This window comes from Brienomyrus brachyistius, chromosome 15, assembly GCF_023856365.1.
Source record: "Brienomyrus brachyistius isolate T26 chromosome 15, BBRACH_0.4, whole genome shotgun sequence".
Taxonomy (NCBI): domain Eukaryota; kingdom Metazoa; phylum Chordata; class Actinopteri; order Osteoglossiformes; family Mormyridae; genus Brienomyrus; species Brienomyrus brachyistius.
Window position 1 is genome coordinate 3,844,855 of NC_064547.1, and position 21,760 is coordinate 3,866,614.

Sequence of the window (21,760 nt, forward strand, 5' to 3'; positions counted from 1 at the left end):
GCAAATCGTCCTCCTCCTCTCTCGCTCCAGCTATAGCCGCGATCGGCCTCCTTATGGTGGAGCCTTCATTTGAAGCCAGCTGTGACACATGGGGTCTCCATACAACAACGCCACAAACAGCTGTCGGTTACGGGTTCGGCGCCGACCCCCTACAGCCATCAGACAGTTCGTAAAATATAATGCAAAACTACATGATAACACACGGCAACTACACAGAATGTGAGCAACTGTGTGGAGACAGACGTACCCGCGCCACTTACAGGGATTTTCCCATCAGCTTTTAAATCACCGAGGAAATTAAGGCAAGAGATCAGTTAGAAACATCATCGCCCAGACTCAACGGTTTACTTAAAAGAAAGATATTTGGACCATTTTAGCAATAAGGATACAGGTTTCCCCACTTTACGAAAGTAGAGCGCTCTTAAGAAACCTTCCCCAAGTCTAATTGGCGGAAAGCGAGGAAGCGATTACCGTTAATTTATACGGGATAAATTTCTGAGCGTTCCCAGGTCGAACAAATAACCAACCAAAGAACACATGAAACCTAGAATAACATATACATACAGTATTTATCATAGCAGGAATACTATGATAAATACACAGCCTTTATGAAGTAGAAATAATGTATGTACAGTGAGGTTTCACTTACCAGAATCAACAGTCATTTGTCGCTTAACAACATAGATGCGTTCTGTGAAATGTGTCATTTTCGTCATTATCTGAGTGCATTTACACAAACCTAGATGATATAGCCTGCTATAAAGTATAGCCGAAATAATGATAGAAAGTACAGTACAGCAAATGCAAAAAGCAAGCAACCAAGTTGTTTATTATCAAGTATTATGTACGCCACATAGTTTTGCATGATTTACTTTTACACGACTTTGTGTGTGAGCCATACTTTGTGTTATGACGTTATAACGGCTACGACTGATTTTTTTCAGCTCCATTATAATCTTATGGGACCACCATCATATTTGTGGTCCGTTGTTGACGAAAACGTCGATATGTGGCATTTGACTATATAACTATAACGGGCATAAACAAGTGATAAATACTATTTTCGGTATTCCCCTTTTTTCATAAAAGCGTAAGTCCCCATGATTCTTTTCCAGTAAGGGAAAACAGGAGCAAATGTAGGTCTATCGAGAAAAACAAAAGCGGTTTAAAATGACGGTTCGTAAAGCGGGACATAGTGCATTGACAATGAGCAGCGCTTTAAGCTACACAACAGCAGATGCGCAAAGCAGCTTCTTTTTTCATGCCGGAATCTTATATTTACACGTGCAAAACGAACCGTAGCTTTTTCCTGTCAGTGCAGCCGATTTAAAAAGCAGGTGAGAGCAGCACACCTCCCCCCTGTTGGGAAAAAAAAAATGTTCTTCTGAACTTGACCTTAAATTACCCTTTCCTCCATTCCACTCTTCCCTAAATTTATCTCGCCGGAGCAGCAGAGCGCATTCCAGCGACTGCGGAGCACAAGCTCTCGGAACACCCACACACGCGCCCCCGCGTCCACTGGCCGGGCGCTGACATGCACGCTGGCATGCAGCGGGGGCACAGGGCAGCCTGGACTACATGGATAACAGGATACGCAGAGCGGCTCGCTGGGTGCAGTTCAGATACAAGTTACAACTAGTAAACAATCTTTGTTTATGGTGTCAAAATAAGAAGTCACATGGCCAGGCAAAATAACTGCATCCTGCCCCACCCCCATGCCCCGCGCTAGGGAGAATATCACAATTCGGATACCTGAATAATCTGCCTTTGTTGGCCATCTCCTGCGATTGATCATTAGCTAAGAATGCAGCACTGTGGAAGCCTTTACGTGGCCCCCACCAACCTGCGAGCAAAAATCACGAAGATGCGGGACAGCGTGCAGCTGAGGGTGAGAATGCCACCTCATGCTTGGGAAGGGGGGGGGGGGGGGGGGGGGACACTGCCTGGGTTTGTACAGCTAGGAGAAAGCAGGGGGAGCAAGTACAGAAAACTCCTTGTGTAGGACAGTGTGGCCTGTGCCTTTAAGAGCAAATGCTGACTGGTTGCAGCTCCCCCCCCCCCTTCTGCTGGCCACCTCCCACTCGCTTTGGTCTCAGTGAAAGTGGAAAGCCACAGCTCTTTATCGGAGCATTTGCGGCTGGGGAGCAGGTCAGGTGACAGGGAATGTGCCACCCTGACCCAGACGTCTGGGGGGGGGGGGTGAAGGTCACCGCGAGAAGGTGGGGACAGCAGGAGGGGCAATATCCACGGATCCACTTACATCTGGATATACACCACACTCGTTTGCAAACAAGCAGCAAACGGATCCAGTCAAAACAGCCATATCAGCTCCCCTGTTTTGTAAACATGATTCTTTACCATGAATAACATGATTGCGAATCACATGTATTAAAGGCGAGGCACACAAACAAAAATCATTTAACGTTGACAGAAAAATTATTTTCTGAATGGGGGACATCGTTCTCATGCCATCATGAGAAAAGCAAAAGAGGTCCAAGGATCCCATTGATGACAGGGCACCTTTATAAATAAGGACTCTGTTTCATACAATTACATGACACGTGCAAAACTGCAAAAGCAGAAATACACACGGCCTGTCGTCAAAGAGACGGGGCTCCAGCTTACCCATCAAGACATTAGACAAATGAGAGTAAAGGCACCAAAAATTACCCTAAAATAACACAATAAAATTCAAAGGTTCTGTTTTAGTGACTGAAGCTTTCTGGACACTGTACTGATGGCAGAACAGTGAGTCATTCCAACCACTGCACTGTGAACACCACCCCCTCCAGACTTTTTATCACTTTGACAGACCAACTGCTTAACAAGACGTACACAATTTACCTTTAAATGACTTAGGAGATGCTCCCAGCCACAATCACGCTCTGGGCCAAAGTGGCAGTGAAAGGAGGAACTCAACATACGTTCTCAGAGCCTCTCAGAAATACACACTTATACAAACACGTTTATACACACAGTCAGCTCTCACTATTTCTCTCTCACACACACACACACACACACACACAGTTCTGTTGTGCAATGATGTCCCAGCACATGTCAATACAATGTTAGGACACACGGAATGAGGACCAGGAAAGATGGACAGACGGAATGAGGACCAGGATGATGGACAGACGGAATGAGGACCTGGAAAGATGGACAGACGGAATGAGGACCTGGGGAGATGGACAGACGGAATGAGGACCTGGGGAGATGGACAGACGGAATGAGGACCTGGAAAGATGGACAGACGGAATGAGGACCTGGGAAGACGGACAGACGGAATGAGGACCTGGGAAGACGGACAGACGGAATGAGGACCTGGGAAGATGGACAGACGGAATGAGGACCTGGGAAGATGGACAGACGGAATGAGGACCTGGAAAGATGGACAGACGGAATGAGGACCTGGGAAGATTGACAGACGGAATGAGGACCTGGGAAGATTGACAGACGGAATGAGGACCTGGGAAGATGGACAGACGGAATGAGGACCTGGAAAGATGGACAGACGGAATGAGGACCTGGGAAGATGGACAGACGGAATGAGGACCTGGGAAGATGGACAGACGGAATGAGGACCTGGGAAGATGGACAGACGGAATGAGGACCTGGGGAGATGGACAGACGGAATGAGGACCTGGGAAGATGGACAGACGGAATGAAGACCTGGGGAGATGGACAGACGGAATGAGGACCTGGGAAGATGGACAGACGGAATGAGGACCTGGAAAGATGGACAGACGGAATGAGGACCTGGGAAGATGGACAGACGGAATGAGGACCTGGAAAGATGGACAGACGGAATGAGGACCTGGGAAGATGGACAGACGGAATGAGGACCTGGGAAGATGGACAGACGGAATGAGGACCTGGGAAGATGGACAGATGGAATTAGGACCTGGGAAGATGGACAGACGGAATGAAGACCTGGGAAGATGGACAGACGGAATGAGGACCTGGGGAGATGGACAGACGGAATGAGGACCTGGGAAGATGGACACACAGAATGAAGATATACAAAGAGAGAACGCCAAGGCATCAGTCCTGATAGGCGTGGATCAGGCTGAGCTTCTGGACGAGTTGGCATTCCGGACCCTGCTCATTTAAAATGATTTACAGTGTCAGGGCTTGGCTCCAGTCGATTCTTTCTCTCCCAAGTAAAGCCAGCACTCTGCTGAGCTCCGTGCCTCTGGCTCTGACAATAAAATGCTTGTTTAAAAAGGTCACTCAACAGAGTGTGCGAGCTGCAGCAGGATGTGCCTTTATAATGCACCCCCAGACTGGCATTACCATAAGCCAAGTCAGCACCTCGGAGGAAAGGGAGGAAAACAGACGAGCTGCATACAGGGGCGGACACACGACCGCACTGGAAATGAAAAACCGATGTCAGGACCCAAACGAGGCATGACGTTCTCCAGCTACGTGACCCCTGAGGTGCTTAGTTTGTGGTCCCCACCGCCCCACCTGGGTGCATTTAAAGGATACGTAAACCGTAAGCTAACAAATAAACATGTTTACCGATCCGTCGCACAGATGGTCATTTATTTATGAAACCCCTCTGCAAGTAAACACATTTTGACAAAAATCAGTAGAACGATTGAGTTTGCCTTTGCCTTTCTACTGCCAGACAGAGCTGCTCCTGTAACTGCTTTAGCTAGCCGCTAGTCAGGAGCACAGCTAATTCCGAAGGACAATCAGCCATGTCTCGCTGGCCCACTGCACTTGATGCGCAAGGCAGCACTTGAGATGGGACCCACATGCCGGACGTTATCTGGTTTCCAACTTTAAACGTACGTGCCCCACACTGCAGTGGTAGCCCCATGACGACACCCACCTCTCTCCCGGACGAAGTAGGCCAGATAGAGGTCGAGCTCCTTGATGGAGACGCCGATGTGGTGAGGCTGGACACAGAGCACGGGGTTTGTGCACTGGCCGCCTTTGACCAGCCGCTCGCCGTCCGTGCTCTCCAGAGGGATGCCCTTGAAGAGGATCACCATCACCAGGTCCAGCCGCCACACCTTGTCGGCCTGCCGCAGGCAGTCGATCCTCCGCATCTTGCCCTTCTGGTCGGGGTTGGAGAGCACGCAGCAGGCCGGCTTCTTGCCCGTGATGGTCAGCACGAAGTCCTCGCGGCACTCGGGCCGAATGTCCTTGCGCAGCTTGGCCAGCAGCCGGGACGCCCACTTCTGCTTGACCTCGGCCTTCTCGCCAAGCAGCTCGTCCTTGACCGCGCGCTCCTCGTCCTTGGTCATCCGCTTCTCGTGCTTCTTGAAGTACTTGCGCTTGCGTGCCTGCAGGTTGAACCAGGTGTAGGCGAAGGCGCGCACATACGGCAGGAGGGCCTCAATGAACGGATGGAACTCATCCTGGCGGAGAAACAACGAAGCGGAACACCAGGGTTAGCATACCGACACAGCGGTGCTCGGGGGGACCCACCTTCCAGTCACATCTCTCTGGGTCAAATCTCTAGGCTAAGACCTTTTGCGCTGCCCTCCACAACACAACACTCCGCACATAAATCGCTTGTTAATTGAACTCGATGATAACTTTTTCAGTTGCTGCGGTTTAAGATTTCAACACCATATATGTGTGTGTGTGTGTGTGTGTATGTGTGTGTGTGTGTGTGTGTGTGTGTGTGTACAAGAAGTTACAGAGTCCCTGTGCCAAAGCCGCGTGGCTGTTTGAGGGCCAGCTGCGTGGTGACATTTCATCGGTGTCGCTAATTGCTTCCATACCTTCACATCACTTTCCCGTCTTAAAGCTTCCCTAATCCGCAGTAACTGCGGCCCTATAACTGTCAGGAACAATGACATACCCCATTTAATGCGCGTGGCCCACAGGAGTAAACATGCACTCTCTCCCAGTTCTGTATAGAAAAAAAAAACACAATGTTTTTAACAAAAAACAAAAAAAAAAAACAGACAGAAAGCAGTATGTGCCTTTACTTCCATGCTCTTTTACCTTCCTACCTGTGGCTACTCTAGTAAGTGTACCACCGTAATCCAACACCTTAGAGTACTTGTGTACTACATTCGTAGCGCTATAAACAAATATATGTAAATCCTCAGATGTTTGAGCTTTAACATTGGTCAGAGGCGGAAACGTGCCAGGAGTGGCCCATTAATGAATAATGAGTGGTGAAACTGAGTCCACTGAGGGGGTCCCGCGTTACCCAACGCCAACCCCGAGCCAAGGCTGCTGGAGAGAGAGACTGAGAGTGACTACGGCTCCCTTTGTGTCTTATACGACGAGCACAACATTTTAACTGATTCCAGCTGCCCCGACGGTGAGCCGCTCACTAGAAACAAACAACACGCCTTTAGATGTGTATTTAAAAAGCCCACTCATTCTGCAGCAAAGGATCACATGGAGCAAGGGCTTTGGCTCATTAACGTGTGCCTCAGTCTGTTCTTCATAAAGCAGCACTAATTATCACACGCTACTTCCCGTTTTTCTTTTTCCTGCAATGTTCTTCCACAATCAGAAAGTTACATCAATGCCCTGACATCACGTTAAAGGTAGTACTCACCCAAAAAAAGCCCTGACATCACGTTAAAGGTAGTACTCACCCAAAAAAAGCCCTGACATCACGTTAAAGGTAGTACTCACCCAAAAAATGCCCTGACATCACGTTAAAGGTAGTACTCACCCAAAAAATGCCCCGACATCACGTTAAAGGTAGTACTCACCCAAAAAAAGCCCTGACATCACGTAAAAGGTAGTACTCACCCAAAAAAAAGCCCTGACATCACGTAAAAGGTAGTACTCACCCAAAAAAAAGCCCTGACATCACGTAAAAGGTAGTACTCACCCAAAATAAGCCCTGACATCACGTTAAAGTTAGTACTCACCCAAAAAAAGCCCTGACATCACGTTAAAGTTAGTACTCACCCAAAAAAAGCCCTGACATCATGTTAAAGGTAGTACTCACCCAAAAAAAGCCCTGACATCACGTTAAAGGTAGTACTCACCCAAAAAAGCCCTGACATCACGTAAAAGGTAGTACTCACCCAAAAAAAGCCCTGACATCACGTAAAAGGTAGTACTCACCCAAAAAAGCCCTGACATCACGTTAAAGGTAGTACACATCCAAAAAAAGCCTTGACATCACGTTAAAGGTAGTACTCACCCAAAAAAATGCCCTGACATCACGTTAAAGGTAGTACTCACCCAGAAAATGCCCTGACATCACGTTAAAGGTAGTACTCACCCAGAAAATGCCCTGACATCACGTTAAAGGTAGTACTCACCCAGAAAATGCCCTGACATCACGTTAAAGGTAGTACTCACCCAGAAAATGCCCTGACATCACGTTAAAGGTAGTACTCACCCAAAAAATGCCCTGACATCACGTTAAAGGTAGTACTCACCCAGAAAATGCCCTGACATCACGTTAAAGGTAGTACTCACCCAGAAAATGCCCTGACATCACGTTAAAGGTAGTACTCACCCAAAAAATGCCCTTTCATCACCCTGAACCAGCTTCTCGCAACATGCAAAAATGAAAACCATCTCGGTTTACTGTGAGATAACGGTAAAAACGGATGGCTTTGCATCGTGTTTTAATGCACGGGACGTTTCTCTATAATTTGGAGCTTCAGCCTGCACTGGTCATGCGCCAGGAATTTGCCAAACAAACAGAAAACTGCAATCAGGCAAAGAATACAGAAGTATAAAGTTACTATTTAAATGCGAAGCATAAACACGACTGAGTGCAAGACCTCTAACCAGAACAAGAGGGCCAAACAAAAAACCCAGTGGGCCCAAATAGTGGTAGTCATGAGCCAAAAACGAACAAGTCAATTTCGTACAAATGGGAAGGTATATCAACGCAGTAATAATAATACAATTATCCTTACAATATTAATGCTAGAATTTATGGCTCGTGGGTAATCACTGGCAAACTGATTCTTCATGCCTGAATGTGACATCCCACCTTGACAGAATCTCCTCTGCATAAAATCAGATTTTTTTCATTGCTTTACACAGACTCTTCCAGAAACCACAAATGAGGCAGAAGTCAGTTTTAATGCAAAACGAGTAGCCAGGGTGGCAATTACAGCCGTCCTTACACCTTCCCCTCCCCTGCAGTCTTCAAATGCAGCCCAGAGCACCACATGAGCAGACACGCAGGGCCCCTGTGGTCTGATGCAGGTGTTGCATAGGAATCTTTGTGCGCCCCCCCCCCCCCCCCCCGTTCCCGCTCTGAGCCCTGTTCCTGCTTTCCCGTGTCGGCCTGGATGTTCAGAAACACGCGGCTAGGAGAGCGCCCAATAACAGCCAGGCCACTTGCATTAACATTGTGGGGAGAGCTGATACGTGGCTCCATGCATATGCAGCAATTTAATCATTTTGTTATTGTCCTGGACTAGTGAGACTTTTATTGTGGTTGGTTACCACGGTTACATTTTTTTTTTTTTGTCAACTGAATCAGCAGTTCTGCAGCAGAATCTGAGATAATGTCCAGTGACACTGAGATACCCGTGTGCTTGCTGTATCATGCCATGCGAGCCAGTAAGGAGAACTGGGGGGGGGGGGGGGCAGAAAAGGACAGTAATAGGGGCTTTACCATCGGCAGCACAGCACGCAACATCGTGGACGAGAAAAACATGACACAGCTTCAGCTTCAGCCAGCTACGTGAGCGGAGGCTTCTCTCGCCGAGTGCAAAATGTAGGTCAGGTGTGACACACCAGCGAAGCAGGAGAGATGCCCCAGGCTGTGGATGCCAGCAGCGCCCGTCACCCGGACACTCACCAATGCATGGCAGCTTTGGGCATCCAGACCACGTCAAGCCCAACGGCAAGAGACGGCACGGATCAGCCCACGCCGATGAAGGAGCAGGTCACGGAAACACCGCACATCCTGCGAGGTGCTTCAGATGTTTTAATTATGCCCACAAACAGCTGAGAACCCCCCCCCCCCCCTGCCCCACCCCACCCCACCCCAGGGGCTGAACACAAGAGAGTCATGAGAAAATCCCCAGCAGGAGACAAGAAGCTCAAAGTGGGTCAAAGGGAAGCTGCTGCTGACTCCAGCTGTGACTCATCCGGTCGCTCTGACGCACGATCGCTGACTCAGCCCTCCCTCATTCGCGGCACACAATGGAGAAGGGGCAGGGAGGGGGGACTTAGGCCCTCAGCGCGCTCACATAGGGCACCAGCGCTCTGGTGAGTAGGCGCCGTGGATCAGGTAGCCTTCTCCTACCGCACTTCAGCACATCTTACAAGCCCAGTGACTCATGAGACCCTGTGGTCAGCATTAACGCACCAGAATCTCACCCCCACATGTTCACTGTATGCCATATTATACAACTGAATGGCTGATTTCCCTGCCATTTATTCTCTTTTAAGTGGTGTACGTCTTCTCTAAAGGTACTTTCTAAACTGACGTCTTCGTTATTTAACACAATGAATTTTAAGACTTTTAAATTAACTTTTAATTCGATAGGACTATAGTTGATTAGACAATAGCAAAAAAAGAACAAGGCCTAACTTACACAAGTCTTGAAGCAGGTCACAATGAACCTGGAGCCAATGCCAGACAGCAGGCGCTCAGCCCAAGCCGCGCAGGGTGCGAGTTGGTTGCAGAAGACAGACACACACAAACTGACTTATTACGGGCATCTTCGAGGCATCAACCCACCCAACAACAAGCCTTGAGACTGCAGGAGGAAACCGCATCACACAGGGTGAATATGCATATTCTACTCACAGCGTGGATGGGATCTGAACCCACAACCCTGCAGCTGTGCAGCAAAAGTGCCACCCTCAAAGCTACTGTGCCACGTCACATTCATATATTTGACAATATTTTGTGTTTACCATTTGCATTGGAGAAACCGCATCGAAACATTTTTTTTGCTTCAGAATTTTTGTAATGGTCCAGTATATTCGAGCCATTTTATTTGTATTGATTGTGAGCCCAGCAGACTGTGAGAAGCCTGTGCAAAGGGGCAATGCGAGGATATCAGAGCCGCTCTCCTGCTCCAGGACCTTCACTGCAGCTCGGAAAGCGATACAGGAGAAGAACCCCCCCCCCCATCCTCCAAAAACTAGCCAGCAGAGAGACTTTCCATCCACCTCAGGGTAATATTACCAGATGTCTAAGCTCAGGATTCTGTGACTTTAAAGCTACATTTAACTTCCACAAAATGCTGCACAAAATAAGCGATAAAAATCCGCTCCCTGGACCTTAGGTGTGCCGTCTCGGTGTGTTTGATCAGCTGTGTGTCAGAAACTGGGCTGATTGTAGAAAATAAAAGTGTTTTTAAAATCCTGCAAGACTGACCTTAAAATGACATCAACGCACCCCAGGAAGGTGAGGGCAAATGTAAATACATTCATGAGAAGTGACCCCTAACACTCCCAGCAATCCATAACCTAAATATATGTTTTCAATCTCTAGTCTAAATGCTTATATCTGACTGCTGTCTTTTCTTTAACTTGCTGCTTAAGCCAGATGTATGGAGGGTATCAGTATAGGTTTACTGCAGAAGCTTGTGCTTACAGGCCTAAGGAAAGCAGAATTACAAACAGCCCATCTCTATAACACATATCTTGCATTTTATCAATGTGGTCGACACCTTTATTTACAGTGGCAATTACAGGCATTGGTTCGGGGGGGGGGGGGGGGGGTGCAAAATGTAAATAGCCGTGAAGTTCATGGCTTGTTCAGCGTAAGATGAATCAGCTCTGGATATAAAGGCGGCTGTTAGAACAGAAATATTCAAGAGAAAAGTGAGCAAACTCACTTCCTGCATCGGTTACTGAATCTAATTTCTGCTTCAAGTCGCTTGAGGATTGGGACGGATTACACCGTGCATGAGAGAGGCCGGCTGGCCCGCGGGCTCCGTTTTTAGGAGCCTAAAAGCTTACCCGGTTTCAACCCATCTTCCGACACCCCCGCTCCCCCGGACCCCTGCACCCCCCTGGGACCCCCAGCCCCTGGGTTTGAAAAATGGTGTTAACCCCCCCCTCCTGACATACAACTAGTCAAAGCTGGTATTCAAGACGCACAGTTTCATTCTGACAGAATTACATATTTACCATCAGTTTAAACTACAGTCTACTGTTTGCGTCTCACGTCTTTAAGATGGTGCTACACGGCTGGCATCCGATCCGCGGTGCAGCCGGTTGCCAGGTCTGCGCCTGGAAAAAGTCCGCACACCTCTGTCTGCCATGATGCAGCCGCATCATACAGGGCACAAGCAAACAGATTCTCAAAATGTCACTGAGCATCGAGCCCCCTGAAGCAGCAGTAACTGCACACTTAATACCTTCACTAACACTGAAAGCCAGGCATTACATAACGCCTCCTTGTCCACCTCATTCAGTTACTGTTAAATGCCTGTAATTATGTAGAGCATTATCTGTTTTCCTCCGACGATCCTACCTCTTCAGACCCAACAATGCAGTCGTCATGGACGTGATTATAATTGCATGGCTCTCTGTCCCACTTTGAATAACTTACGCCTCTCTTATCACACTCCTTTGAGCTCCAAGTACAATCTGCCATTTTTCAATTCAATTCGCTGACCTTCAAAAAAAAAAAAAAAAGCAATATTCCCCAAATGACCCAGATAAAAAGACGTGCCTCACAGCGCCAGGAATTCAAGGCAATCTTTTATAAAATGCCAGGTACAACCCTGTGAACTTCTGTCTGTAATCACCACTACGGATTCACTGCTCAGCTACAGCATAGGGGCTAGGAGCCGGGGGGGGGGTGGTGGTGGTTGGACATCATGGTGTAAAACCCAGCAGCCTGACAAACCTTTGCAGGATTTAGAACACAGCTCAAGGTCATAATACGTTGAAGAGGATCACATGTTTGCTTTTCCTTTAGAGGTTACACAGAAACTCTACAATACATGAAGAATACAAGTGCTGTACTAGTTTATCCAGGAAGAAATTACTGTAAAAGTTTAAAAGTCAATAAGTGAAAGGGCTTTAAATATCTGTTCATTACATATTATCTAATCATAAAAGAATTACATCAATTGTTCCAAAATATATGTTTGTATATATACATATATATACACACACACATACAAATATATACACACACACAGACCTGCACTTACGTTTGTGGAGATCCTTTCATTTCTATGGGCAAAGCACTAATCCCAATCAGGACAAACCTAACCCCTATCCAGCCCTAACCTTAACCATAAGTAACCAAAGAAAATACTAGATTTTTAGCTTTTTGATTGCAGTCAGATTTTTATAAAATTTAAGTTTCCTCTTGTGAAGACTGAAAAAATGGTCCCCACAACGTCAAAATGACAGGTTTTGAAACTGCAGGGACATTTCGTCTCCACAATATAATGTATATCTGACCTACACACACACACACACACACACACACACATAGTGATTATATAGTTGAATAGTGAATATAAAGACACACTGGGCTGCTTCTTGCCTGCCTGCACTGTATGTTCCAGGCTGTGATAGAGTGTCAGCACTGAGCTGCAGCCTCCGGGGTGACAACAGTGTGTTATGCTTTCTGTGCAGAAATAAAGAGAGTGTTGGCATACAGATTCCTGCCTGTGGTCAGGGATCCCAGTGCAGTCACACACACACACACACACACACACACGCACACACACACACACACACACACACCGAGGCTGGGCGCTCTCTTCTCCTGCTTGAGACGTTACTCCGCCCTTCTCGAAACTCGTGCCGCTCGCAGGCAGTGCTTCTTGGTTTTCCGGACACTGCAGAGTGTGCTCCCGACTGTGCCTTACAATTATCTCCCTTTCTGGCCCTACTTCTGCTCACCGCTGGAAAAAATGTTGATCGAGCAAGCACTAATTTAAAATGGGAAAAAAAACACACCTTTTTGGGGTCAAAAGGTGAATGCTTTCAGGCCTCCGCGGCCGGCGCTGCCCATCCATTTTCTCCTTCCCCTCCGTTCCCTTTAGCTTAGCAGAAAGCTCCTTTTAAACTCTCTGATTATTGGCACCTGGCCATGTGTGTCTTAAAACAAGTCAGCGCTCAGGTGCACCAGCTATCTGGCAGCGGTTGGGCGGACACCCACTGGATGGGCGCCACGAGGCACTTTCAACGACTTTTAGAAGAATACTGTGCTCTGAGCTGAAAAACAGCTGTGAATCATCCGAAATGCACAGCGCACCAACCACTCTGACATAACCATTAAAAAGCCACAGCAAACCAGGCTACTTTGCGGGCGACATTAGCCAGTCATGCTAACAGCCCAGTGCTGGAAAACTCTTGTGTTGTCATACAGTAAACTCCCCTAAAACCTCTGACGCATTGTTGCATCTCATTTTTACGCAGAGTTACTTATCTTTTCCGCAACTAGAGTATGCATTCATTCCTATAAAACACATAGATCCCGCAAAATCGTTTCAGTGTTTTTCACACTCAGAACCAACAAACGTCTTTGTGAAGAACCCATAATCCCAGAATACACCTGCAGCCAAACTACGCAGGAAGCAGACGTGCATATGTGTCTCAAAGGTCAGGGCAAATCCCCTGGAGCTAAATCAGACATCGTGAACACCGCAGTTCCCCCTTTTGCCCCAACAACTACATGCAATTTCGCCCAGAGCTACTACTATAAAAAATGAGCTAGGAAGTAAAAAATTCTATATATTTTTTTTTTTTATGAACTGTAATACGAAGTGGATGAGAAGCGTCACATTGCGTTACAACATCGGAATTAATAAAAGTTGTTCAACGGATGACGAAACGACTTCAAAGCGCTCATGAGGACAAAAAAAGGCCTGCAAAATCAGCAACACGCTACACTAAAGCTACGAATCAAACAGAAAAAAGAACAAGAAGATTTGATGCAGGAATAACCTCTGCAAGACTCTGCCAAACTGTTAATTAGGGGAGGGAACTGGCTGACCTCCTGATTCGATAATATGTCAGCATTTCTTCGCTGAATTCGATATGTATCGCGATTTCTAAATAGTTTTGTTGACAAGTAATTCAGGTCTGCATCTGAAGTGCAAGGGATGTAACAGTGCACTTATTCATTGTGTGCCATTTGGTTACATCCTTTTCAGTTCTTGACGTGGGCAAAACCTAAATTCACAAGTATGATGATCAACATGGAAAATATTGTGCTAATTATGGCTGTAAGTTGGTTAGCGCTAGTGCTAAAGAGCTCAGAAACCCTTCAACATCACGTAAATCGTAAGTTTGAGAACTTTTAGGTTTCCCGATAAATTACACCAACACTGGAGAGAAAGTGAGTATTTGATAAAGACTAAGACTGGCTTTATTATACCAAACTCAAATTTGTTACTGGAAATACGTCTAACACGCTAACTCACTTTATATGACATCAGAGTCTGTACCTCGTTATATTATTTGATTATGATAGTTTTTATGCTGTCTTAATTTAACATTTATTTTTTAGTGTGCAAATGAGCATCGCTGGGGTTTTGTTATTCAGACATGTCTCTAGACACATCGCCTTATGTTTGGTTTGGTGCTGTCCCTAATCGTGTTTGCAGTTTTAATAATAAACTATTACAAAATAAATTCTCTTCCCTGCTGTATTTAAATTGCACCGAACTATGAACCCAAAAGTGAGGTGTGTACCGTTACACCCTCAGTAAAGACTATCTTATTACATTAAAAAGCGTTTATTGAGCTATTGTTTAAAGGTCGTTGCCTTGCAGACGTAGCTGTGGGTTTGTGGTCATCCAACTTTCAGTGTCGGGAAGGATACACACGAATGTCAGCGGTATTACCACAAGATTTTACCGCGGCAAATCTTGCAGATAGCTGTGCTCATATCTAAGTGTCCCTTTACGTTATAGAATGCAAAGTTCCAAATATAGGATATAAAAGATGGTGCTGGGAGTCTTTGCACACACTTGGTCATTCGTGGCAGCACCGAGCCAGATTCGAGCGTGTCCCCTAACAAAATGATGGTGCAACTGGGCAAAATAATGTGAGCAAAAAATTACAATAACCTTTGATTAAAAGATGTATAAAAAAAATTTCTAACTCTCATGCCGACCTAAAAATGACTACTTCAAAGAATCATGATTTATAACTAAATGGGTGTGAATGCACTTGAAGTCTTACATAAACATTTCTTATATTTAATGTGAAACAGTGACTGGAATCTGCATGAGCAGACCGTGTGATCTGACCGTGGAGTGCACAATAGACTATAGTACCCATTAGGTCAACAGCTAAGTCTTATGGCTGATCAGGGCAGATAGAGAAGGCCTGTTTTCCAGGCCTGCCCTCTCTGCTGCTTTAACCAGTATCCGCTGGTCCAGTGACATGTGCTTAATCGCACTAAACTGGCCCTCAGACCTTCAAAACACACCCCTAAATTCTAACTCCTTCACGCTGAAGAACACAGGCACAAAGCCAGGAGTAACTCAGGACAGGGCACCCACCCAACACTGGAGATACGCACACTCACAAGGAACTTGGCAACTACAATCCATCCATCCATCTTCAGTAACCACTTATCCTATTCGGGGTCACAGGGGTTCAAGACAGGGAACAATCCAAGATGGGGCAGCAACCCATCACAGGGCACAGTCACGCACCACTCCCACCCACCTATGGGCGACTGGGCGACTCCAATTAGCCTCAGCATGTTTTTGGACTGTGGGGACAAAACCAGAGTACCTGTAGAAACCCCACGACGACACGGAGAGAACATGCACACACCTGGAACCACGGTGTTGACTCGAACCCGGGTCCCAGAGGGGGAAGGGAACAGTGCAAACCACTGCACCATTGCAAGAGGATTTTATACTAAAAACTGCCAGATAATATATGAAAAACATACATGTATGAGCTACAGAGGCTTGAAATCTTTCTTAAATTGAGATAAGACACACTAATGTAGCCTTTACACAGGCCTCAGACCATATCTTTGTGCATAGATATGTCTAACTGCATGCAGTCAAACTCTTCTGCACAGTGTGCTTCAAAGTGCTGCTCGTTTTCACAGCTCCTCTTTGTGCTCAATCGCGACGTTCTGGTGAGATTTTCTAAACCTTTTTCTTGACAGATTCGTGCAGCAGTAACTAAAGTTAGAATGAGATGCATCATGCTTAATTTGCACGCCAATCGCATTTCTGACTGGACCTTATCACCGCACCAAATGCGACGGGCGAATCCGGATGGGCGGTGAGCTCACAGAGGCAGGCTGGATGGAAGACACTCATCTTCTCCAGGGTCACCTCTGACTGAGCTGCAGCCTGTTGAATGTCAGAGTGCGTTGCTGATTCATAACCTAATTACCGTTCAACCTACGCTGGCCTTTCGACTCCAACAACAAAGTGCACGTGTACAGCTGGGCACACGCGCTTTTAAGAAGTTTGCCAACAGCTCCCCAGCTACCCCCCGCCCCTCGACACTGACACCTGCAAGACTCCCATTTCTTTTACCCTAACCCCTCGAACAGCCAGGAAACTGCGGTCGGACTCTCCCTGCCAAAGGCAGGACAAAAACAAAACGCGAGTCCTGCTGTCTTCCGCTGGATTACAGTAAACATGCACACGTCACGCAACACGCGAAACACACAAACAGGAAGTTGTGATTGAGCGAGCAACCGACTTGGGCTGATAACTGCACATTGCAAGCCGTCCGGTAAACAGTTACAGAGCAATTCAGGGCAATATATGAGGTCAAGCACTCAACAGCTTGGAAAATGCACAGCCTTAAATAATATAGTCATTGCACTGTGTGCAAATGAGTCTCGAGACTGTAATTATGTGTATTATCAAATTGAAATGCTTATGCAGAAATTAATGTTAAATGCAGCCGAGCAAGTAAAGCTCATCTCAAGAAAAGAAAAACACCAAGTAAATATCTATATCCAAATAAGTTTACATTTCAAAACACATTATTTATGACTTAAAGTACTGTGGGAATTAAATGACACTGATAATTATACGCTAAAATAGTAACGTAGGTAATATTTTGTAACACACATGTTGAAACTCCATTAAACAAACAGCAGAATTATTGCAAATATTGCTACGTATATTTAATATCTTATTTTTAATTTAAGCAGATCTTGCAAACATCTTACATCCTGTTATACACAGACACTGGGTGCACGGCATGAAGTGTAAGGGATGAATCTGAGGCATCGCTATAACCAACGTGTCGAATTCAGCGTGCCTTAAAGTCACATTTTGCCTCAAAAATGGGTTAAACGTGTCAGACTGTCAGCTCTGAACCACGGCTTTGAAACTGCTACAGAACTCAGCGATGGATGGTTTTACAAACACTCAGAACAAAGTAATTAAGTCAACTGTAGGACAAACACACAGAGGATGTATGTGCTCTTCTTTTAGCTTCCTCTTAAACCCAATGAAAATAACAGAAAACCTTTTTCATAATTCACCCGCACCCATCCAGCCCTGATATTCAGCCCCATAGTAACTGTTACAGTCAATTACATAACACTGTATCTCGCTAATCTCCATAATCCCTGGTGTGCTGCAGCGTAGTGCTGTGCCGGGCCTAAAACACGCCGCTTCCTTCACACTCCTGGGGCCTCCGCGGGTGGAGAACAGAACACAGACGCCCCGGCCCACGTCGACAGCCAGCAGGCCCCGTGGGGGCAGAACCGGAGCTGGGTGCTTGAAGCTCTTTCCCCTAATGGAGCACTGAAAACCCTGGTTAATCAAACCGCCAACGGGAACGCGATGAACGCAGCACCCCTTCCCACAATCCTCGGCGTCCTGATTTAGAGGATATGGCGACGGAGGTAGAACCATGAAAACCTGGTCTGATTTCGGCTTATTCAAGAGCTGGAGTCGAGGCGATAAAAATGGACCAATTGATTTTTTTTCTAACGTTTTATCAGGATTCGTAAAGTGAGCTTTTATCGTACAATAGACCGAGGTGAGAATGTCAAAGGGCACGGTGTGAGAGCAGGGGCAAAGATCACAGCTTCTCTAGATCAGAACACTGGAGGAAAAAACCGTAAACTGGCCTCATTCTGCAGAGTCACACGGGGTGAACGGCAAAAGGCTGAGGTGCTTCCTTCACAAGCCTTTGGAGCACATCCAAATTCACAGAGATCTCCGTCTGAACATGCAGGAGATGCAGCCCCGCAGGGCCCACAGATCCACAGCACTTCCCCTACTTCTTACTGTATTTTCTGGCTTCCTTTTAACAAAGACCGATATTCTGCACTCTGGCCACATAAAAATGCTTTTACATTTTTCACCAGTTCATACAGACACACGCTTAATTCACACCAATGGTGGCACTAATACTGCACAAAGGCTCTCTCTGTCTCTATGTTCCGGCCTCCCGCTCTGCGAATATCACTCTTTTTTCCAGAAATGAATTGAGATATATTCAATTAAAAACTATAATACAATTTTGCAAAATGTTGCAGTGGAGTCACCTGGATTTAATCACATGCGCGCAGTGTCCGTCGTACTGTATGAAACGGGACGCCCCACTCCGCACTGCCGCACAGCTCCTGCGCCCTTCCTGCTGGCAGCCTGCAGTTTCCTGTGCATGAAGGACAGTGAACCGAACTGGGCATTTGATGAGTCAATGTTCGGCACAGATAAATATGCGAGTTTATTTCTAAGGGTATTCCGGCTGCCTGCGGCCTTAAATGTACGCCTTTATTGCTTTAATTTCGGATGCACCCCCCCCCCCCTTCTCTTCACATGCAGCATCGTCACCAGTTGCGAGCCGCTCAAATTCACTGCAGCGGAAAAAAAAACAAGCATTTACGTAAAAAAATATCTTCCCACCCCACGCAGAGCACCGTAACACCATCGCAAAGCCTCCTCTGCCGTTTGAGTGCCTGGCTCTCTCCGCTGTGCCTCCATCACAGAGCAGGGGGGTATTTATTTCACAGGGTGTTCTGGTGAAGTAAATTCGCCCCAACATAAGAGTGACTTAATGGAGCCACTGCTCCCCCCGCATGAGTTACTCTTAGCTATGTAATCGTTCTACATAAAGTCATCGGCACGGTCATCAAAAGCATAACGTTCAGAGGAATATGTATGTTAATATCTGACTGATCTAAACCTGAACATCCTTATTCCGTAAACGCATATTCACTGCATAAACCTGACATTTAACGCAGCACTAAAATTATCCACAAACAGGTTCACACAAATTCGGCACAAAAAAACAATAGCTGATAGAAGATGAAATGAAAAAAATGAATGAAATAAATAGTGCAGTGCTCGAGGCTGAAGTGTATTTTTAACACACTGCATTAGACCCCCCAGCTGAATCTGAGATGCCAAAAACACAGGTTACTGTGTGAGAGGTTGTGTGCCCCCAGTACGCATCCCAGCCCTAAAACACACTAGCTGACATAAGCAGCCTTAGAGCATGACCTCGCCCCCCCAGTCAAAAGCTCATGAACATTCATATTTTCAATACTAAAGAGGGCTATGATCTACGACAGCACAACACTCAAACTTTGGCTAAGAAATCGTTATATAAAGACTCAACACAACAAAAGAAAACCATTTTTGCAAATGTGTAACTAAACAACAAAATGAGGAACAATTATTTAGATTGAGTTCCAGCAAGACCAGGCTGGGAAACTGGTCTTGCTGGAGCTCAAACAGGACCCGTGGCTCTCGTGTCACCTCAGCACTTTGATCCAGGTCCTACCTGCCAGTCTGTCCCAGAGGCTACAATTCAGCGATTCATTCGCCCGTAGCTCACCTGTCGTCAGCGGTATGCAAACAGTTAATCTCTTTCGGTTCTCATCCCCAAAACAGACGAGGCAGGACACTCAGACAGGATTTAAACAAGCTCTCGCTGTATAAATATTTGGAGGTGCTCCATACCATCCTGCTCCTTATGGAAGCTGGGTGTGATGTGAGGATTCCATTAAACATCTGCCAGGACGGCCTCGCGTAGAGACGCAGCCCACACTGGCAACCCGGGATTTAAAAGCAAGTCCAGGCTCATGTTAAATTAGAAAAAAAAACAAGCATTTCAGGGAAGTGCATGTGGTTCTGGAACGAAAGCGAGCCGCTAACCCTAAACTCACCACGCATCACATATGCACGATCAGTGAGAGGGCCTTCCAGGCCGATAGGGGACAGCAAGGGGGCGTGGTCAGCTGACCTTGAGAGGTAGTGTGAAAGGGGATTGCTGATAGGTCAGAATCACATTCTCTTTATTTAACCAGACACGTTTATCCAAAACAATGTGCAATTGAGACAGCAGGATCAGCCAGGCCCTGGAGAAAATGGGGTTAAGGGTCTTTCTCAAGGGCCCACGGTAAAACTACCCTGACGACCGTGGAATCTGAACGGGTGACCTTCGCGATCACAGGCACAGCAGCCTACCCAGTGAGCCGCATACCGCCCCTGAAACAAGCTACAAGAGAATCCGTTGTTTGGGTAGGTAACTCAATAAGAGCAAAAGAAAGACGCACGGGGAACATCGAGCAATGAGAATAAAACGCACACAGAACAGCAAAGGTACCGCAGAATACAAATAGTAATTAGCGGACGACAAATACGACCCCTCAAAAAGACCAAAAGGATAAGCCCTATGGTTACCTTAAACGACTCAAGGTTCAACAGAAAGCGTCAACATACGAAACTCCAACTATGTAAGGAAAGATAGGTCAGCGAATGAAGATTTTAGGATCCCTGTTTTTGGAGCACATGCAGAGGTGCGGCGGGAAAGGCAGGGATCAGTCATCCAGGCAACAGCGAGATCTATGACCATCTGTGATGATCTAAGAGGATCTAAGAAGATCTACGAGGATCTATGATGATCATATGAATTATAGCCTTAAACTGAGAAATATTAATATTTTCAATTAACAAGCTGTCAACACCAAAAAACACTGCAGTAACTATTAATATTCCACATGATTAGCATTACACAAGGCTGCAAATACAAAAGCCAACATAAAGAAGGGCGACACAGCTACTGCAACAGTCAGCAATTCGAATTTACTTGGTTTTGAGTTCCACTCGAACACACCAGGCTTTAAAACAAGCCGTAATTACACTGACCGTGCCTCTTTTGTACAACGGCGTCCTGTTGTTGATGGTCAGGATAACAGCTGAAGTGTAATGAATCAGCAGAACTGCCACAGACCGTCACACGGGAGCTGCGGGCGTTGGCTCTCAGCCAGCGACCATCTTCACAATCACACGGACTACAGATGGAAGCTATACGTTCAAAACAGGGTATTTACCTCCTACAGTCAAACCTTGAGTAAAAATTTGGACAGAACTGTAGAATTATAAATTAAAGAAAGAATATTCTCACGTGCTATGGATCTTCGTTGGTGAAACGTAATGTCAGCATATCTACTGCAATCATTCTACATATGAGAGACCTGTGAACATTACTGGGTAATTTATTACAAAACCATCTAATATGAACGCTGCTTCTCAAGATAGAAACTTCGAGGAAGATTTGCCAAAATCACAACAATTATGTAAGTTCCAGGAAGGAGTATCGCCAATGATAACTGACCAACAAGCACTACAGAGCAACTGTGGCCAACTCGTCTCATGTTTAATTTAACATTCATGATAATGCAACAGGATTTATGAAAGATAGACTTTTGTTTTTAAAGGAGAACTGACATCTCGAATGGACGGTAGAAATGCAATACTCTAAATTTTGCAGGTTGAAAGGAGTCTGCAATAACAGAGAAGATAAATACGGCAAAATTAAATATTTGATTCACAAAATTCATGATTCATTCTCAAAAAGTCCCTCAAAAATAACAAAATCTTTAAAAATGTAAAGAAGAGTCAGTAAAGGTTACACA

The 21,760-nt window shown here is 46.0% G+C and overlaps 2 protein-coding genes across 11 annotated transcripts in view; both read right to left on the reverse strand.

Moving 5' to 3' along the window:
* Nucleotides 1–2,767: 2,767 nt before the first annotated feature.
* Nucleotides 2,768–4,477, reverse strand: LOC125709334 (splicing factor 3A subunit 2-like). Its single transcript, XM_048977655.1, has 4 exons — nucleotides 4,468–4,477; nucleotides 3,496–3,988; nucleotides 3,322–3,408; nucleotides 2,768–3,147 (listed from the first exon to the last, which is right to left on the reverse strand). Exons 1-4 carry the CDS (start codon nucleotides 4,475–4,477, stop codon nucleotides 3,069–3,071), a joined length of 669 nt encoding a protein of 222 aa, XP_048833612.1. The 3' UTR covers nucleotides 2,768–3,068.
* Nucleotides 3,985–21,760, reverse strand: part of LOC125708566 (nuclear factor 1-like) — a 40,303-nt gene continuing 22,527 nt past the window's right edge. For 5 of the 10 annotated variants that reach the window (XM_048976191.1, XM_048976194.1, XM_048976196.1 and 2 more), the window contains 2 exons: nucleotides 5,819–5,869; nucleotides 3,985–5,369 (listed from right to left, as the gene is read on the reverse strand). In XM_048976191.1, the coding sequence (XP_048832148.1) occupies nucleotides 4,788–5,369; nucleotides 5,819–5,869 (633 nt within the window). In that variant the 3' untranslated portion in view covers nucleotides 3,985–4,787. The remainder of the gene's footprint in view (nucleotides 5,370–5,818; nucleotides 5,870–21,760) is intronic. The other 5 variants (XM_048976192.1, XM_048976195.1, XM_048976198.1 and 2 more) reach the window with 1 other exon arrangement.